General features: G+C 35.4%; 1 protein-coding gene across 16 annotated transcripts in view; it reads left to right on the top strand.

The window, feature by feature from the left end:
* Positions 1-16,376, top strand: part of SOX6 (SRY-box transcription factor 6) — a 587,380-nt gene that overhangs the window by 219,678 nt on the left and 351,326 nt on the right. For 15 of the 16 annotated variants that reach the window (XM_057317521.1, XM_057317512.1, XM_057317525.1 and 12 more), the window contains one exon: positions 12,897-13,137. In XM_057317521.1, the coding sequence (XP_057173504.1) occupies positions 12,901-13,137 (237 nt within the window). In that variant the 5' untranslated portion in view covers positions 12,897-12,900. Of the gene's footprint in view, positions 1-6,233; positions 6,447-12,896; positions 13,138-16,376 lie in introns of all 16 variants that reach the window. The other variant, XM_057317522.1, reaches the window with a different exon arrangement.

Here is a 16,376-nt window from a genome sequence, read left to right as displayed (position 1 = left end):
AGAAAAAACAAATAAAGCTTGGAAAGGTATTGGTACATTTCATAGGATACAGTAGCTTAGACTTTTTATTTATTCTTAATTAAGCACCGATAGCTTTTCTAGTATACTAAAATGCTGCTTCTGTTTAAAAATTAATTCAGAGGAAATGGGTACATTCTCCAAATTTTTAGACTGCTTTGGTTAAAAATCAAGGAGAGAGGTTAAGAGTAGGGGGTCTGAATGAACCCCTAGAGCCAAGGACTGCCTTTCCTTAGGAATACAGTTCTCAGCAGCAGATGATATATGCTTTGGTCTCCTCTGTATAAAGAGTGATTTCCTCTTCTGCCTATAAATTTGGGACATAGTAGCCTATGTATTTTACCCTATAGATATTGTCCTAATCAGTGGTCTACTTACCATTGGGTCATGGGTATACTGCCACTGGGAGACTATTCCATGGAACTTTTATTTGTCTTTATTTGGAAAAATTCAGAATCTCTTTAAGAATTTTTTTTTTTTGAGTCAAACTATTTTTCTGTGAAGTTTTATTGAAAGGGATTTACATTCATTCAGTACCTACCAAATACTAAGTAATTGCACATATTATTAATTTAATCTTTACAACTCTCCAAGGAAGATGAGTTATCTCTAATTTGACAGATGGAGACATGGAAACTCAGAGAGTTAAGTAACTTCTCAAGTTCACAGATGTAGTAAATAAGAAGTCTGAGATTTAAATCTCTACTCTAAACCTTTCACTACATCACACTCTTTTCTTATGGCAGTAAATTCTGTTAAGACTGGTAGCAGTTTTCCAGTTTCTAGGGACCATGGATGCACATCAAAGATTTACTTTTGAAGAAATAAAAACATTTAATAGATTAGGCATGATAATTGTAAAAGTTTTTCAATTTTGGAAAACTGTGAGGTGGTGCTTATAATGAGAAGAAAAATTAGAACTGGATAGCAATGCAAGATTTTTTCCCATAACAAAGCTTGGAAAAACCTAGAAGTTCTGTGGCTTGATAGGTGTGCATTAGGTATTTGGTCAAGAATCCCTTAATATGCAAGACAGTGGGTCATCATACTTGTCGTTTATAATGATAACCTCAAACAATTTTGTGTAATGATTCATGGGAACAATTGAATTCTTATGTTCTCCTGGAGCTGTTTGTGATAACATGTTACCAGCAAATGCAAGTGAGAAACTTAGCAAATAGCTATAAGGAGGGAAGGGATGATGAAGGGTGGGAGGGAGAAATACACGATAGCTGCAATTTTGTTATTTGTGAAACTAGACTATTTGCTGTATATAAAATTGTGGACATTTGGGTAAGTGGTGAAAACCTTTCCTCAGCTTTCACATTCAATTATAATTTACAAAAATGCAAGTCCTTGTGTATGAGGGTTTGTTTTTTTTTTCTATTTCATTAGGGTACATATAATGTTATGTGGCAGTCAGTTTTTAAAAAGATATCTAAATTACTTGGTATTCCCTGAAATTAACTCTAGATGGGTCATGTGTTAAATATATACTGCTCAAGTACCTCATCTCATTTTTTCTCAAGGCTGTCCTCAACACCTTTGTAATGAGACAGCTGCAGTTGTATCTGATGCTTCTGGTGTGGCCTTTCTGGTAAGAGGTGGAAGGTAGAAATTGGATCTCACATTTCTCTAGACCTTGAAATGAATGGGCAGTGACATCCTTATTTTATCCCACAATTGTCTGTATAAGAATATAGTTAAATGTTGACTATCTAGACTAACCAGTAAAAGCATGCTAGGGAAAGCATGGATAGTTAACAACAAACAAATATTTGTTAGAAAATTTACCATATAAAAACTACAGTAAACCTCTCAGCGTTGTGTGCCAATACCTTTAACTATTTCCATAACTAATTTTGTTGTCAAGCTGTTTAGAATGAGAGTCAAATGGATTGGTTAGAGGATTGGCAGATCTCCTTTTTTCTCTCTCTTTCCCCTTTTTTTTTTTTTTTTAATAGTTGTTAACCAATTATTAAACACCTCCAACCCTAGAAGGGAAGGAAAAAAATAGCAAATCCTTTGACTAAGCTTGAATTAAATGAGTATCCAGAATATCTAACTGGAATATTAAAAATAAAATTCTATAGGAAGTATATACATAGTAAAGAAAAATTCAGATGATAATTGAAAATAGTTAATAATTTATTCAATTTAGAATTACTGTTAGAGACCTTTAATTCTAATAGTATCTGCCTTGGAATTAGACCACTTGAGTTCAAATTCTGCTTTTTGTTTTTACAAGGTGTGACTTTAGGCAAATTTTAATTAAAAAAAAAATAAACATTTTTGCGCCTTGATTTCCTTATCATTAAACAAGGTCAATGACATTATCTAAATCCTAGAACTGTTCTGAGAACTAAATGAGGTTAATACATGTAGCAGTGCTCAGTGCAGTGACTAGTACTTTCTAAGCATCTTGTAAATGCTATTCATGTATCTTTTCAGCCATCTCTCCAACATCCATCCATCCATCCATCCATCCATCCATTCATCTATCCAACTTTCCAGTGTTTTTTAACAACATAGATCGATGATTTTGTGTGCGTGGGCGGGGGGGGGGGGCTTTCTTGCTATCGAATATGTAGAACTTTTAAGGTATGAGATGGATTTTACTGGCCGGGGGTGGGGGAAGAAGAGATAGCCCTGGAAAACCAAGTTAGGTACAGAAATCTAAGGGGTTTACTTTAAATCCGCTGGTTAAATATAATACTCTAAATTTATTTCTGCCTACTCATTTAATAATATTTAAGTAATTGGGCAAACAATATTTATTGAGTGTTTTCTTTATGCAAAATATTGTACTAGGTACTTGTGGGAATACAGAAAAGCCAGGATTTTGTTCTTGCCCAGGAAACGTTTGTAATCTGGTTGGGATTATTTTAAAGAAATAATGATATTACACTTTTTAAAAAGATTAAGTAAGTTAGTATGCATTTAAGTGTGGAGTGAGCGACATAAAAGCAAATTTTCAGAGCACTTATTAGGAGTGATTAGAAGAGGGGTGGATCATATTTACTTGGAATAGTCTCAGTTGGTTTCCTAGTGATAAGAAAGGAGGGTGAGGGAAGTAGGGGGAGAAGTAGGGGGAGGCAGGCAGAGCAAAGGCGGGGTTGGGGAGTAAGCAATAAGTGAAGCCTGAGTCTATCAGTCTAGTTAGAATAGAAGGTTAAAGTGTAGAATACTAGAAGATGAATTTAGAAAGATTGGTTGGATCTGAGTGGAGGGCCTCGAATGCCAGGGTCAAGAGTTTGGACTTTTTTTCTGTCATCAAGGGAAAGCCACCGATGTTTCTTGACCAAAAGAGTGGTTTGATGAAGGGAGTGGCAGTAAGATTGATTTGGAGGGGGAGAAAATGAAATTAGGGAAACCAGTTTAGAGTCTGCCGTGAGAGTATAGGTATGAAATGTAATAAAGCCCTACGCAGGTGATTATTAGCGTGGTAAGAAGGTGTGAGCAGAAGAAATTTTATTAAGGAAGAATTGATGGAGCTTAATGATAGGCTGGCAGTGAGGAACAAGAATAAAAGAGGAGACCGATGCAGTGTCATGTTTTGAATTTGGATGATTCCGAGAATGATGCTTTTCTGGGTGTGAATGAATGAGGGAGGGTGTTGAAGAAAATAATGATGAAACTAATTTTAAGTTTGTTGAATATGACATAGCAGAGTACATCTTGGTATAAATGTCTAGCAGTCATTTGAGGACTGTTGTATTTCAGGAAGATGAGAGAGTGCTCAGTGTTGGGTATATAAATATAAAAATTATATGATTTAAATATTAAGGAATGAGATGTTTGACAAAAAGAGCATAGAGGAAGAGTAATGTTTAGGTTGGCAGCATTAACATGTGAGTGGTATTTTCTGTGGCTATGTATTCACCTTAAGTTTGAAAAATAAGCTGTTTGTTCATCTCTCCCTCTCTTATTTTCCCTTTTCTCTTTCTTTCCAATATTAGACAATATGTAGGCAATATTGTCTACAGTGTGTGTGCACTGTGCGGGGCATCGATGATCCAGTAAAGAACAAGACAGACATGACCGCTAATCTCATAGAATATACAGAATAAGCTTCCCTTTTAAGAAAAAAATAAAACAAAATCTTTTAATATTTTCTATTTTTCTTCTGCTGAATGTAAGCTTATGATAATATCTTTGCAAGCATTTATCTCCCTAGGACTAGAAGACATTCTGTGACAACAGGCTTTTTTTTCCCTTCCTCTTGTTGATCCTTTTTTATTATTACTATATTGTATGGGATATTCTGCAGGAGCATAATTTAGGAATGTGTTAAGTTACTCATCGCTGAAGTTCAAAAAACACTGATCGCATCCCCTGTGCTATGCAGTTTTTATTTTGTTAAGCTTATAAGTAGGGTTTCTTGGGCCAGGGTGGTGAGGAGGAAGATTTATTCTATATTTTGAAAGTGGGCAAGGTCAAGGAAAAAGATCTTTTCCTAAAACAGTCTTATTTCTCAAATCTACACTTCTTTTAATGATGTAAAATTTATCTCAAATCTCAATAACACTTGCAACTAGAGATTGGATTTTTGTTTTCCTCCCATCCTCATTCTGCTTCTGATTTAGCCATAGAGTCAATCCAGTGTCTTCATCTCACCCTTTTTTCCCCCACTCTTCCCTTATAAAATAGGGCAATGGTGGAGTACGAGTGAAGAATAAGATTGATTGGCCATTTCAGATTTATAAAGGATGGAATGTCTAAATTTATATGGTAAAATTCAAGCTCAGGGAATCTTATGTTGTTGATGGTCCCTGATTCATTCCACTTGCACTCTGGTGCAGTGCTTCTTCCTCTCCCTCAACTGACCCTTTTGTGTGTGTGTGTGTGTGTGTGTGTTGGAGGATTAAAAATGATATTATTTAGAACGGAAGTATTGGAGGACATTATTGATGAAAGAAGAAAACCCCTATGTGTGGAGTGTTTTCGGAATGGGAAAGACAGTTTTTTCTATATTGGAAGGAATGATGTAAATCTGAATGTGTTAAATCTTGAGTTAGATATAAAATCACTTTAAGAAAAGAGCTTTTAAAAAAGCAGTTTGTTTGGAGCAACATCTGTATTTATATCTTTGGAATCTTCAGGGTATGGGAGAGCCATGTCAAATTTTCAGTGCTTTAATACTAACCCAGTTTTGAGTTACTGAAATCACTTTCATAGTGGGCCAATCTGGCCACCAAATTTGGACAAGAATTCAAGATGCTGAGTGTCTCAATAATAGTTCTAGACATGTACCCTATGCTTGGTTATTTTTCTAAACTTGGATAGAGATAGTATATCAATTTCGTCAGGTGAATTTTCAACCTCGAAAACTCAGGCCCCTTTAGAAGACAAAAATGGAACATAACTTTTTTTTTTTTTAAAGGAAAAATTAAGACAAAAGCTTTTGAGGTTGGATCCTACCTGTTTTTTTCTTTCTTTCCTTTTTTAACCTTCAGCACTATTTCTAGGCTAGAAAGAAATCTCTTAAAGTGTGGTTTTTATAAGGGATGTGCTGCTGACGTACACTTAACATTATCAGCCCAAATGGCAGCAATATAATTTGTAGGCCTTGTACTCTGTCCGGAAGTTGTAGTGCTCTTACTGGTATTTGTATTCACTTTTTATGAATTGGTCTTTCGTGTTGTTTTTCATTTTAATTTAATGTAAGACTAATAAGTCTTATTGTTAAATAACAAAGATTGCGTCGTAGCCTTTAGTATTAAAATGCACTCGTTTTTGGGGGAAGCCAGATAGATGTGTTTACTCTGTAGAGAGATTTAGATTTGATTTTTTGTTTTCTTCATGGTAATTATGTTTGCACTTTGCTGATCACTAGTTGTGCATTATTACAATGGAAGGTGACAATTTGATTGTCTTCAATTGAAGAAACAAGTAATTTTATATTCACTAAGCTGTCAGGTAACACTAACTCACAGTACTAAGAGCTCCTGGCAATGCAGCTTGGCACCTATATTTAACTGCTTTGATGCTTGTGTAACCTCCGCTGAATCAGAAATACTTCGCCTGCTGGAAATGGTTTTCAGGGTTGTACAATGAGGTTTTCATTAAGTAGACAAACTGAAAATGAACTGCAAAGCCACAGTTGTTTCTCTCCTCCCCTTTCCCCTTTACCCCTCCTCAACCTCCTCCCCTTCCCTTGCCTCACCCTTCCCCCTCCTTCTCCCTTCCCCATTTCTCCTCCTCTTATTTGATAGGAACCTGAAGTTTATACCTTATTTCATTTACATGGAAGAGAGGAATTGCTGGATTGCTTTATTTAGCTGAAGGAAAACCTCAGAGATTAAACTTCGTTATGTAGTTTTGTTCATGGTCGTCACACGTGAGCCTTCATTTTTTGAAATGATCTATCCAACATCAATTTTCATATTTCTCTTTTTTTCTGGCAATAATAAAAAGAGAAAATAGAGGTAAGAATGGAAAAGTATACAGTGACAGCTTCCTGCCCTTTCTCTCTGAGAAGTTATTATTCTGGTTTATGATTTTTATTAATAAGTGGATAAGGTATCTTGTAATTGGGCTTGTAGACTAGTGGGTAGGTTTCAAGCTGACAAACACATGTTTGGTTTTCACTTTAAAAATTATGGTTCTCATTTCATGTGAAGAGGAGGTTCAAAGTAAGCATTTATAAATAAACTCATTCTGCTACTATTGTAGACAGTTTTCATTCAAGCCACATAGAGGTCTTTCGTTTGAGCTATAAAGTCATTGTGCTTGATTAAAATCCTCTAAGTTAATGTGTATTTATAGTAGCCATTGTTTGGTTTTGCTCTTATCGTTAAATGACTGATTTTATTTATAAATTCTGGGCCTGGCTTTCCAAAGTAAAGATCCCAGCAAGTTACCGGTAGAAAAACTGAGAAAAATTCGGTATTACTATAAACAGAAGTATAGATAGAGGTTACATGAAGTCAAGTTGTTTTGATCTCCAGAAGAAACTGGATACTCAGAGACACATGTAACAATTACAGGTTTTCCATAGGCAGGCAGGCAGGCTAGTCTTTAGGCTGGTTGCCTGCCTCTTCCAGCAGATACTAACCAATTAGACAGAGGTGGTTACGTGATGTAACATTATCAGGAGAAACAATTCATGAGTCAAAGCATTCCAAGACATATGAGCTCTAGTCCAAAGAACAGTCTTAAGCTATATAAAGTGACAGCAATATTGTCAGCTAAATATAAACTCTAGAAACACAAACTTTGATGACTTGAGAAGAATCTGTTCCAGGTAGTCTCTGTTTTGTAAGAACCTCAGAAGGCCTTTGGAGACAATTTTGGTGCTTTGGTGTGAAAAATTAGAAGCCTTAGATAAGTCAGAATCCATTAATTTAAGCCCCTTCTTAGACATACTTCAAGGGCCTCAAGTGTATTTCATTTGCCTCATCTCTCTTGATCTAACAGATAAATCAGTGAATTTTCTTCTAACAGATATTGTCTATAAATGTTACCTGTATGTTCTGAAAGAGCCACTACAAACTTTAAAAGATAGGTTTATAACTCTCCAAGGTAGCTCTGAAAGCAGTTACCTTCTTTTTCACTTAATTTTCTCAGTTACTTATTAAACAGATGAAAGAGTGAGGAAAAACCTGGCAGAAGCTGAGGGAAGTTTGGGGGTGGAGTTGGGGAGAGGAGGTAGTGCTGGATAAAACAATACAAAGAATCAACAACCACCCTCAGGCTTTACCCTAATGAAGCAGGAAAAGTTTTGAGGGGGATGTCTTTATTTTAATGTCTGGAATTGGGATCCTTCCCCATCGCTCAATCCTTAAACATGGGAATTAGAGGTGCAGGAAAAATCATTCTTTGCCCTAGGCTGAGTGGACTGGCATCCTTTGTAGGGGTTCCTAAGTATTGTGCATTTTGGCAGCTGAACATATGTGTTACTCATGCTCCTTAAAATGAGAGGCACTGTGTTATATTTTTGGAAAATTAGTTGTTTATTTCTTAGTATCAGATCAATTGCAGCATTAAATTAACAGTGAATTATCTGAGAGAAATAAATCTACCTTGGTAGCCTGGGGCTGAGTTGCAAAAGCAAATGTGAATATTGGCCTGAGTGTTTAATTTTTCGTTAAGTAAACCAACTATTAAAATGTTGCTTTATGTTAAAAACTGAGCTTCTTTTGAATAAATGTAATACACCTAACAAGTGAATGCCATTTGATAATTACCTTAGAAGTAAGGAAAACATTAAAAAAATCAGGTTAAAAATATTGTTCCAATAAATTCAGTGGCTCTTTTTGATACCTATGTAAATCACAAAGGATAGTTTTGAAATGGATTCTTCCCAGGCAATAGTTAAAATAATGATAATAATAATAATAATAATAATTTCAAGTGGTGATACCTTAGGAAAAAGTTGTTTTAAAATAATCCTAACCTTTAAACATATACAAATAGCTGTTTCTTAAAAATAACAGCAGGTTGGGCTGGTTTAAAATTCTAGAAAATTTGATTTTCTCAGAGGGCTTATTGTACAGATATCCATATCCTTACCATTTTATAAAGTCTTGGACCAGCTAATCTTAATTTCTTGTCAAAGAACATAAAGTAAATTTACTATTTGAATAAGTTTGTGATGGCCTAAACATTCACATTTTGCACTGGGGTTTTGGATTTGAAGTGAAATAATTATCATCTTTCTAGAGATACTCCTACTGACTTCCTAGAAAACATTATCCATTAGTGGAGACTTCATTTCCAACAATCTCATTCCCAAAAGTCCTAAGCCCTGAAGTTCTTCCCAATGGCCTGGCATCCTGGGAATTCACTTGATCTTCTGGGCAGAGACATTTCAAACTCGGGGAACACATGATGGGAATTTAGTTTCATGTGTCCCAAAGATATGTAATTCTCTTTGGAGGTTTTACTTGATAATAGCTATGCCCCAGAAAACCATCTTGTTTAACCAATGTGATAAGTTGACAATGTAGTTTTTCTCTCTGATTATAATGTACTCTGTGTAGTCAATACACTAGTACCATGTGAGTGTAATTTCCTCTTTTATTTTATCTCCAATGCACTGTATTATAAATAAACAGTTAAAAAAAACACCAAACAAATCTGTTGCATCTCCTTTTAAGATTGTACCACTGTAGACACTTGTTCTAGTAAAGTAGAATTGGGCGCATTTGATTGCATTTAAATTTTTCATGCTTCAGCAGTTTGGCTGGGAGCACAGTAAAGAAAAATCCCATGAGCGAGGATAGTTTAGAATAATAGAACTTGATTTTGTGTATTATAGCGGCAACATTTGCGCTGCTTTAGTTAGGGTTGTGTCAGCACTTCCATTATAAACCCCTGTTTTCAGGGGGTATAACTAGGGAGATTTTTTTTTTAATACAAATTAAAAAAACAATTCATTTGAATGATTTTTAAGTTATAATAGTGCAAAAATAAAACAAAGTAAAGTCACATAGCAATTGACCATTTTCACAAGGATTTTGATTCTTTTGCTTACTAGTTTTATATGACAGCAGCTAAAGTAAGATACGGTTCTAATACGCGGGGGCTGAAAATTTTTGTAATGAAAAATTACTAAATGAGCATTAAAAATAAAAGTGAGCACCCCAGGTGACATTTTAAAACATTAACACCAACTGTATATTTGATTTATGAGTTTCTGAAGAATAGCCGTGGTGCAGTGGTTATAGTAAAGGCATTCCCAAAAGTCAAGCATCTTTGCAGCTTCCAGAATAGTTTAGTTGGTCTAGTAAAATGTTTTAAAAAAGGAAAGCTAAAGTAAAGAAATGAATGAGGATGTCATCAGTAAGTTGAGGGATTCTTTAATAAAGTAAGTGTGTAAAAAATAATCAGTAAATTGAATCTAATAATCGGGAAATTTAAGACTTACTTAATAAACTTTGCTTTAAAAAGAATTTGTACACATTTTCCTTTTAAAAGTACAACAAAACTACCAAACTACAACAAAACCAACAATTAAAAACCAATCTGAAAGAAGCCCAACAATTTTATAGAGAGGAAATCCCTGCAGTAGAACAATACTGCAAAATCACCTTTTTCTCTGCTAGCAACGTGTTGAGAACTGTAGTAGAGTAAACTCAAGATATTAAATAAAACATGATACGGTAAAGTATGCTTCTTGGAACAAAAATGTTAGTTCCTTAGGTAACGGGAAGGATTTTCAAGTCGAGTTTGCCTTCCTTGGTTGTTTAACCGGTATTGCGCTAACATTCCCCTTCTCCCTGTCCCTGAACGATGGTCGGAACTGAGGATGAACAGTCAAATTTAATATTGCTTTTTTTTTTTTTTTTTTGGCAGCCTATCTTTTACTTGCAACCTTGATAGACATTTGTATTTGTAGGTGCAAAATAAAAGACAAATTGTGTGATGTTGTGAATAGGTAGCTTTCCTGAATGGTCACTGGAGGAATCACCAGAAGACTGTTGATGAAGTAGAGGTGAAGCCTTTACTCACTAATTGTATTCAGCGTGTAATTTCTAAACTTCCCTCTGAATTTTGATTTTCAATTAACACTCCCCATTTGAAGATAATTTTCTATTTAATGTAATTGCAGGAAATAATTTATTGGCTGATTAAGACTGAGGGCCCAGCCTTCCTTAAGAAAACACTCTAACAAACCAGCCTTTAAACTCAACTCAGCTTTGGACAGATTTAGTCTATTTTTACAGCTGCACGGTTGTGTTTAATTAGGATTGTGCACTATTGTTCATTGGTGCAGTTTATACTTGAAATTATTCTTAAGAGACTTTTCATTTTGGGTTTTGTGTCATGATTAATTTATACTAAAGCAACAATCACAGATATTGCTATTGGAAGGAGCCAAATCACTTTATAATAAGAGGATGTTTGTTGGGGAGCTAAAGTCACTCTGAGTTTTGGCTTATGACTTTCAATTGTATTTAACTGTTTTAAAAGGCAGCAGTAAATTCATTCTTTTGTTTTCAATGTGAATGATTACATTATTGGTACTGTCATTATCTGAACTATGGAAACACTCTTGTTGTTTATGGTAAACTCTGGATAAACTTGCAGACCAGTTATAATTTGCCTGGCTTTACTGTAGTATTTGTAGTGATCCCTGTACAATGAGAAACATCCTTTGGTATCATTTTCCATATGTGTATATGCATTTTTCCACATGCTAGTTTTGATAGAAATTAGTCAAGAATATACTTATCTGATTCTTTGATATAGTACTATTTAGGACATTTCATTTCTTTCTTCTCAAAGAAAATACAGACATTCTTCTGCACTTCCTTTCCCCCATTTTATTTTCTAGTATCAAGTCTAATAGATGAAATTTTATTATTTGTGGAATGATTATTATAAGTAGGTATCAGCATTTTAATATGTTTCAAAGCACTTCAAAAGCCTGTAATACTTTTATTTAGAGCTGTGCATAATTAGATTAGCTGATCTTATATTAATTTTTTTCACTGTAGGATACTAAATCTGAGCCCCCTCATTAATTGTGAGAAATTTAGCATTAGCTGTTAAATCCTATGTGAAACATGGGCTGCTACATAAAAACTACTGTTTAAATTGGAATTAACTTAATTATTTTTCTTTGCACTTGATATTTCCTTCACTGCAATATTCATGAAAGCATGTGACAGATTTGTAAATTTAACTGTTAATCTCAGATTTCTAGACCCTTTAATCAGTATTTATTTGTCTGTAGAAACAGTACTAGCAAGTTAATGATTTGCTAATTTGAAAAATGCTCATGTGGTTTCCTATGTTAACTGATTTGTGCATTTTTTAAAATATGGTATGAAATCAATTAATGTTAAAGAGCAATTAAGGTGGAGATTTTATTCCTTCGTTACACAGCAATTTTAGAGCTAAAGTTGCTATAAACTGAAAACAACATAAAGTTTTAGAAAAAATACTCAATTGTCTTTTCTTTTAAGTTATAAACTTTTGGTGGTTTTATTTCTAAACATTTTGCTAAGAAAATCATCTTGACAAAGCACAGAATGGAGACCTTGTGCAGAATGCAGTCGATGTTTACTTGTAGGTACATAGATGAATGTTCAGTAATTGTTTTTGCAGTTATAAAATTATGATATATTGTAGGCATTTTACTATTTTCACAGTAAATGTTTTGAAATTTGTATGTACTTTCTAATATAAAATAGAGACATAGTTATTTCATATACTTAATTCAAATGTTACAAAATTGCCCTAAGACTAATCTAACATTATCAGCCACTTGATCAATATGTCATTTAAAATTTAAGTTACGGTAGTTGACACATTTTGAAGATCTTCAGAAAAAAGATCAGATTGGCGCTAAACAATGTTAGGCCCTGGCACTCATAATACAAGGTATAAACTAAGAAGTCAGGACAAAATTTGCTTAGGACTTTCAACATGTATTATGTACTCTCCTGATTGTATTTTCTCACATAGACTTCTTTTGTTCCCACATAAAGCACAAGAGAAATTTGGGTATTTCTACTTTAAAATCATCTTCTAAACTGGCTTATTTGTCAGTTCATTCACTAATTAATTTTTTTTTCTTCATTGTTAGCCATCAACCTAATTTGATAATCTAGTTGGGAGAACTGGGAGGAAAAATATGCACATACGTATGCTATACGTTATGAAAACTTACTCCATGAAGATGTCACTGTGGATTGTTAAGGGAGAAGATATGTAGCAATTACTAGGAAGAAGTTTGCTGACTTAAAAGCAGAGAGGGAGAGTGGAACAGATAAGCTAAGTTCTTTCTCAAAGTGGTTTAGAGTAGCTCATAAACAACTTGAAGTTAGAGAAGGTACTTTTTTTCCAAATTAGTCAAATGTAAGGGATGGTTTGTTCTTTTGTCATTGACAGTCTTTTTGAATCCATGCTCTTTCCTTCTTCTGCAGAAGAATGTCTTCCAAGCAAGCCACCTCTCCATTTGCCTGTGCAGCTGATGGAGAGGAAGCAATGACCCAAGATTTGACCTCAAGGGAAAAGGAAGAGGGCGGTGATCAACATGTGGCCTCCCACCTGCCTCTGCACCCCATAATGCACAACAAACCTCACTCTGAGGAGCTACCAACACTTGTCAATACCATTCAACAAGATGCTGACTGGGACAGCGTTCTGTCGTCTCAGCAAAGAATGGTGAGCTTTTAAAATCTGGCTGCTGTCACTAAGTGTGTCTGTTAGTATGGCCTCATCACAAATAGGTGTTTTAGAAAAAGCTCAAAATATATATCATAGAGTTATTTGTGTTTAGGTCATGAAACAAGCACCATGTATATATTGTTAATATTAGTAATACACTAGTAACTGGGAAAAATTGGAAAATGGTTTGGGATTTAATTTTTTTCATTTTATTTCATTTCATTTTTTAAAACTATGTTGTGTTAGTCACCATACAGTACATCATTCGTTTTTGATGTTGTGTTCCATGATTCATTGTTTGCCTATAACACCCAGTGCTCATTACAACGGTGCCCTCCTCAATACCCATCACCAGGCTAACCCATCCCTCCACCCCTCCCCCCCTCTGAAACCCTCAGATTGTGTCCCAGAGTCCATAGTCTTTCATGGTTCGACTTTCCCTTTGATTTCCCCACCCTTCAGTTTTCCCTTCCTTCCCCTAATTGTAATTTAATTTTTGTCCATTATTAGGTCAACTTGCCAAAAGATATTTAATTTAGTTTAAGGGGAGGTTTGGTTATCTTATTCTCTGAATCTCTTAATAAGGTGGTGAACTTGATAATGACACAAAATAGGTATGATCAAATAAAGTGTGGCTGTGTGTTAACATTGAAATATATATTAAGCAAACACATCTATGTGAATGAGGTCATATGGTGAATACATCTTCAGTGGGGAAATGCAGGTATTTATCATAGCTAATGGTCATTTTTGACTTATAATAAAGCTTTTCTCACTTATGTGCCTATATTATTAATTTCAAAAGGACACGCAAAGCTCCTGAGTATCATTCAGTCAGACTGCAGGAGTTTTCCCTGAAGGTAGAAACAACATCAGATACATGCTGTATCTTAGCCAGCTTTCCCATGCAAAATTCTGTCTCTGACCATCAAAACAGAAGCCACCGTAAGTGGCATTGTCTAGTTTAAAGCAAAAATATCCAGTTTTTTTGCATCTAGAACTGGCCACAACCTTAACATACTTTATTAGATTAGGAATTGACAACCTGTTTTACATTTCTTAACTTTTGGTATGTTAATGAAAGACATTTTAAGTGGGCTGTGAAGAAAAGTTTTATTCTTTAATAAAAATAAGTAGGGGAAGAAAGGGATAAAGAAAGGGGGGTAATCAGAAGGGGGAATGAAGCATGAGAGACTATGGACTCTGGGAAACAAACTGAGGGCTTCGGAAGGGAGGGGGGTGGGGGAATGGAATAGACTGGTGATGGGTAGTAAGGAGGGCACGTATTGCATGGTGCACTGGGTGTTATACACAACTAATGAATCATCGAACTTTGCATCAGAAACCAGGGATGTACTGTATGGTGACTAACATAATATAATAAAAAATCATTAAAAAAAATAAGGTAATATTTAAAAGCGCCTTTACTACTGATAACATGTATTTAAATTCTTGCTCTGTTCTTAATGTTTAATGTCAAAGACTTGATTCTGTAAATTATGGAGGCAGACATTTTCTTTTTCAGCTGATTTTGCAAACACAACTAGTACTCTGTAGCAGTAGGTGAATAGTAGGGGAATGGAAGAAAAAGAAGACTTTTCTAGACGAACTTTAGGTTCATAGGGCATTGTCATTATACAGTTAGAAAGATCCACTGGAAGATTTATTTTCCTTGCACAGGGGGGGAGAGGAAAGTATAAAAAGGCAAGACTAAAAGACAAAAAGTCTGTTTTTCTGATTGAACTGAATCATTTTTCTACCTCCAAGATAGCAAGGGTGAAATAGGTATCCAGTCACTGCCACTGGCTTTTTGAGAAGACAGTAAGCCCATGTTTTATTTTTATTTCATCAAATGTTTATACAGCATCTTCTCTGGGCTCACCGTTCTACTAGGTGCTGGCTGTATTGTGGTGAAAAAACATGCAAGATTATGCTTTCCTGTAACTTGTATCTAGGAGAGGAGACAGAAATTAAATAAATACACATACATAAATATGTAATTAAAATTGTGATATGTGTTAAGAAGAAAAGGAACAGAATGCTATGTGAGAAATAAAGGGATAAACCTAATTTAGAATAGATGGATAGGAATGCCTTCTCTGACCTAAGGATGATAGAAACTAGCCAGGCAAAGAATAGAAGAAAGAGTAAAAATAGCAAAGGTAACAGCATGTATGAAATATTTGAGGTGAGAAAAATATAGCCAAGTACCAGAAAATGAAAGATAGTCTTTGGGGTGCCAGTTGGTTAAGCATCTGACTCTTGGTTTCAGCTCAGATCATGATCTTGGGGCCGTGAGATGGAGACCCGTGTCAGGCTTCAGGCTCAGTGCAGAGCCTGCTTGGGATTTTCTCTCTCCCTCTCCCTGCCCCTCCCCTTGCTCTCTCTCTCTCTCTCTCTCTGAAATAAATAAATAAATGTTAAAAAAAAAAAAGGTAGTCTTTGTGGCTGGAGTGTAATGAGTGAGGATGCAGTGTAGCATCAGATCTGGTTGGAGAGACAGGTAGGGGCTGTATACAACAAGACCATATAGATGACGTTATGGAAGTGAGGTTTGATTTTAAGTGCAATGAAAAACCATTGAAGGGTTTTAGAATGTTGTAGATAGATCACTCTGGCTATAGTATGAATAGATAGGAGGGAGACAAGAGTGAAAGAAGTGAGACTTGTTGGGAGCCTACTTCAGAAGTCCAGGTAAGGGGCTGGTTGGCTTAGTCATTTAGTGATCCGACTCTTGGTTTCGGGTCAGGTCGGGATCTCATGGGTTGTGGGATCTACTCCTCCCTTGCCCCCCCCCCCCCCCCCCCCCCCCCGCCCCGGGGTGGAGGGCAGGCTCCATGCTCAGCAGGGGGTCTGCTTGAGATTCTCCCTCTCCTTCTGCCCCTCCCCCTTGCTCATACTTGCTCGCTCTCTCTCTCTCTCTCTCACTCTCTCTCTCTAAAATAAATAAATAAATCTTAAAAAAAAATAAAGTCCAAGTAAGAGATGGTAGTAGTTTGGGTTAGTGTAGAGGTAGATGGGATAAAGAGAAGGGGTGGATTCAAGATCTGTTTTGCCACTTACGCCAAATATAGTCATGGACAAATAAAAATAATGAAACCAAAAAATATAGGTTGAGGCAGAAATAATACCATTCAAATTTTACTTCTTTAGAGAACATGTTACTTATTTTCCTTGGTAAAATTTGTTTGTATTTTGGCAAGTGCCAATTTGCTTCAGTGAGTCATTTTCAAAGT

Source organism: Ursus arctos, unplaced genomic scaffold (assembly GCF_023065955.2).
Source record: "Ursus arctos isolate Adak ecotype North America unplaced genomic scaffold, UrsArc2.0 scaffold_23, whole genome shotgun sequence".
Taxonomy (NCBI): domain Eukaryota; kingdom Metazoa; phylum Chordata; class Mammalia; order Carnivora; family Ursidae; genus Ursus; species Ursus arctos.
The sequence above is the reverse complement of the archived record's forward strand: the minus strand, read 5'-3'. Positions and strand labels throughout refer to the sequence as shown.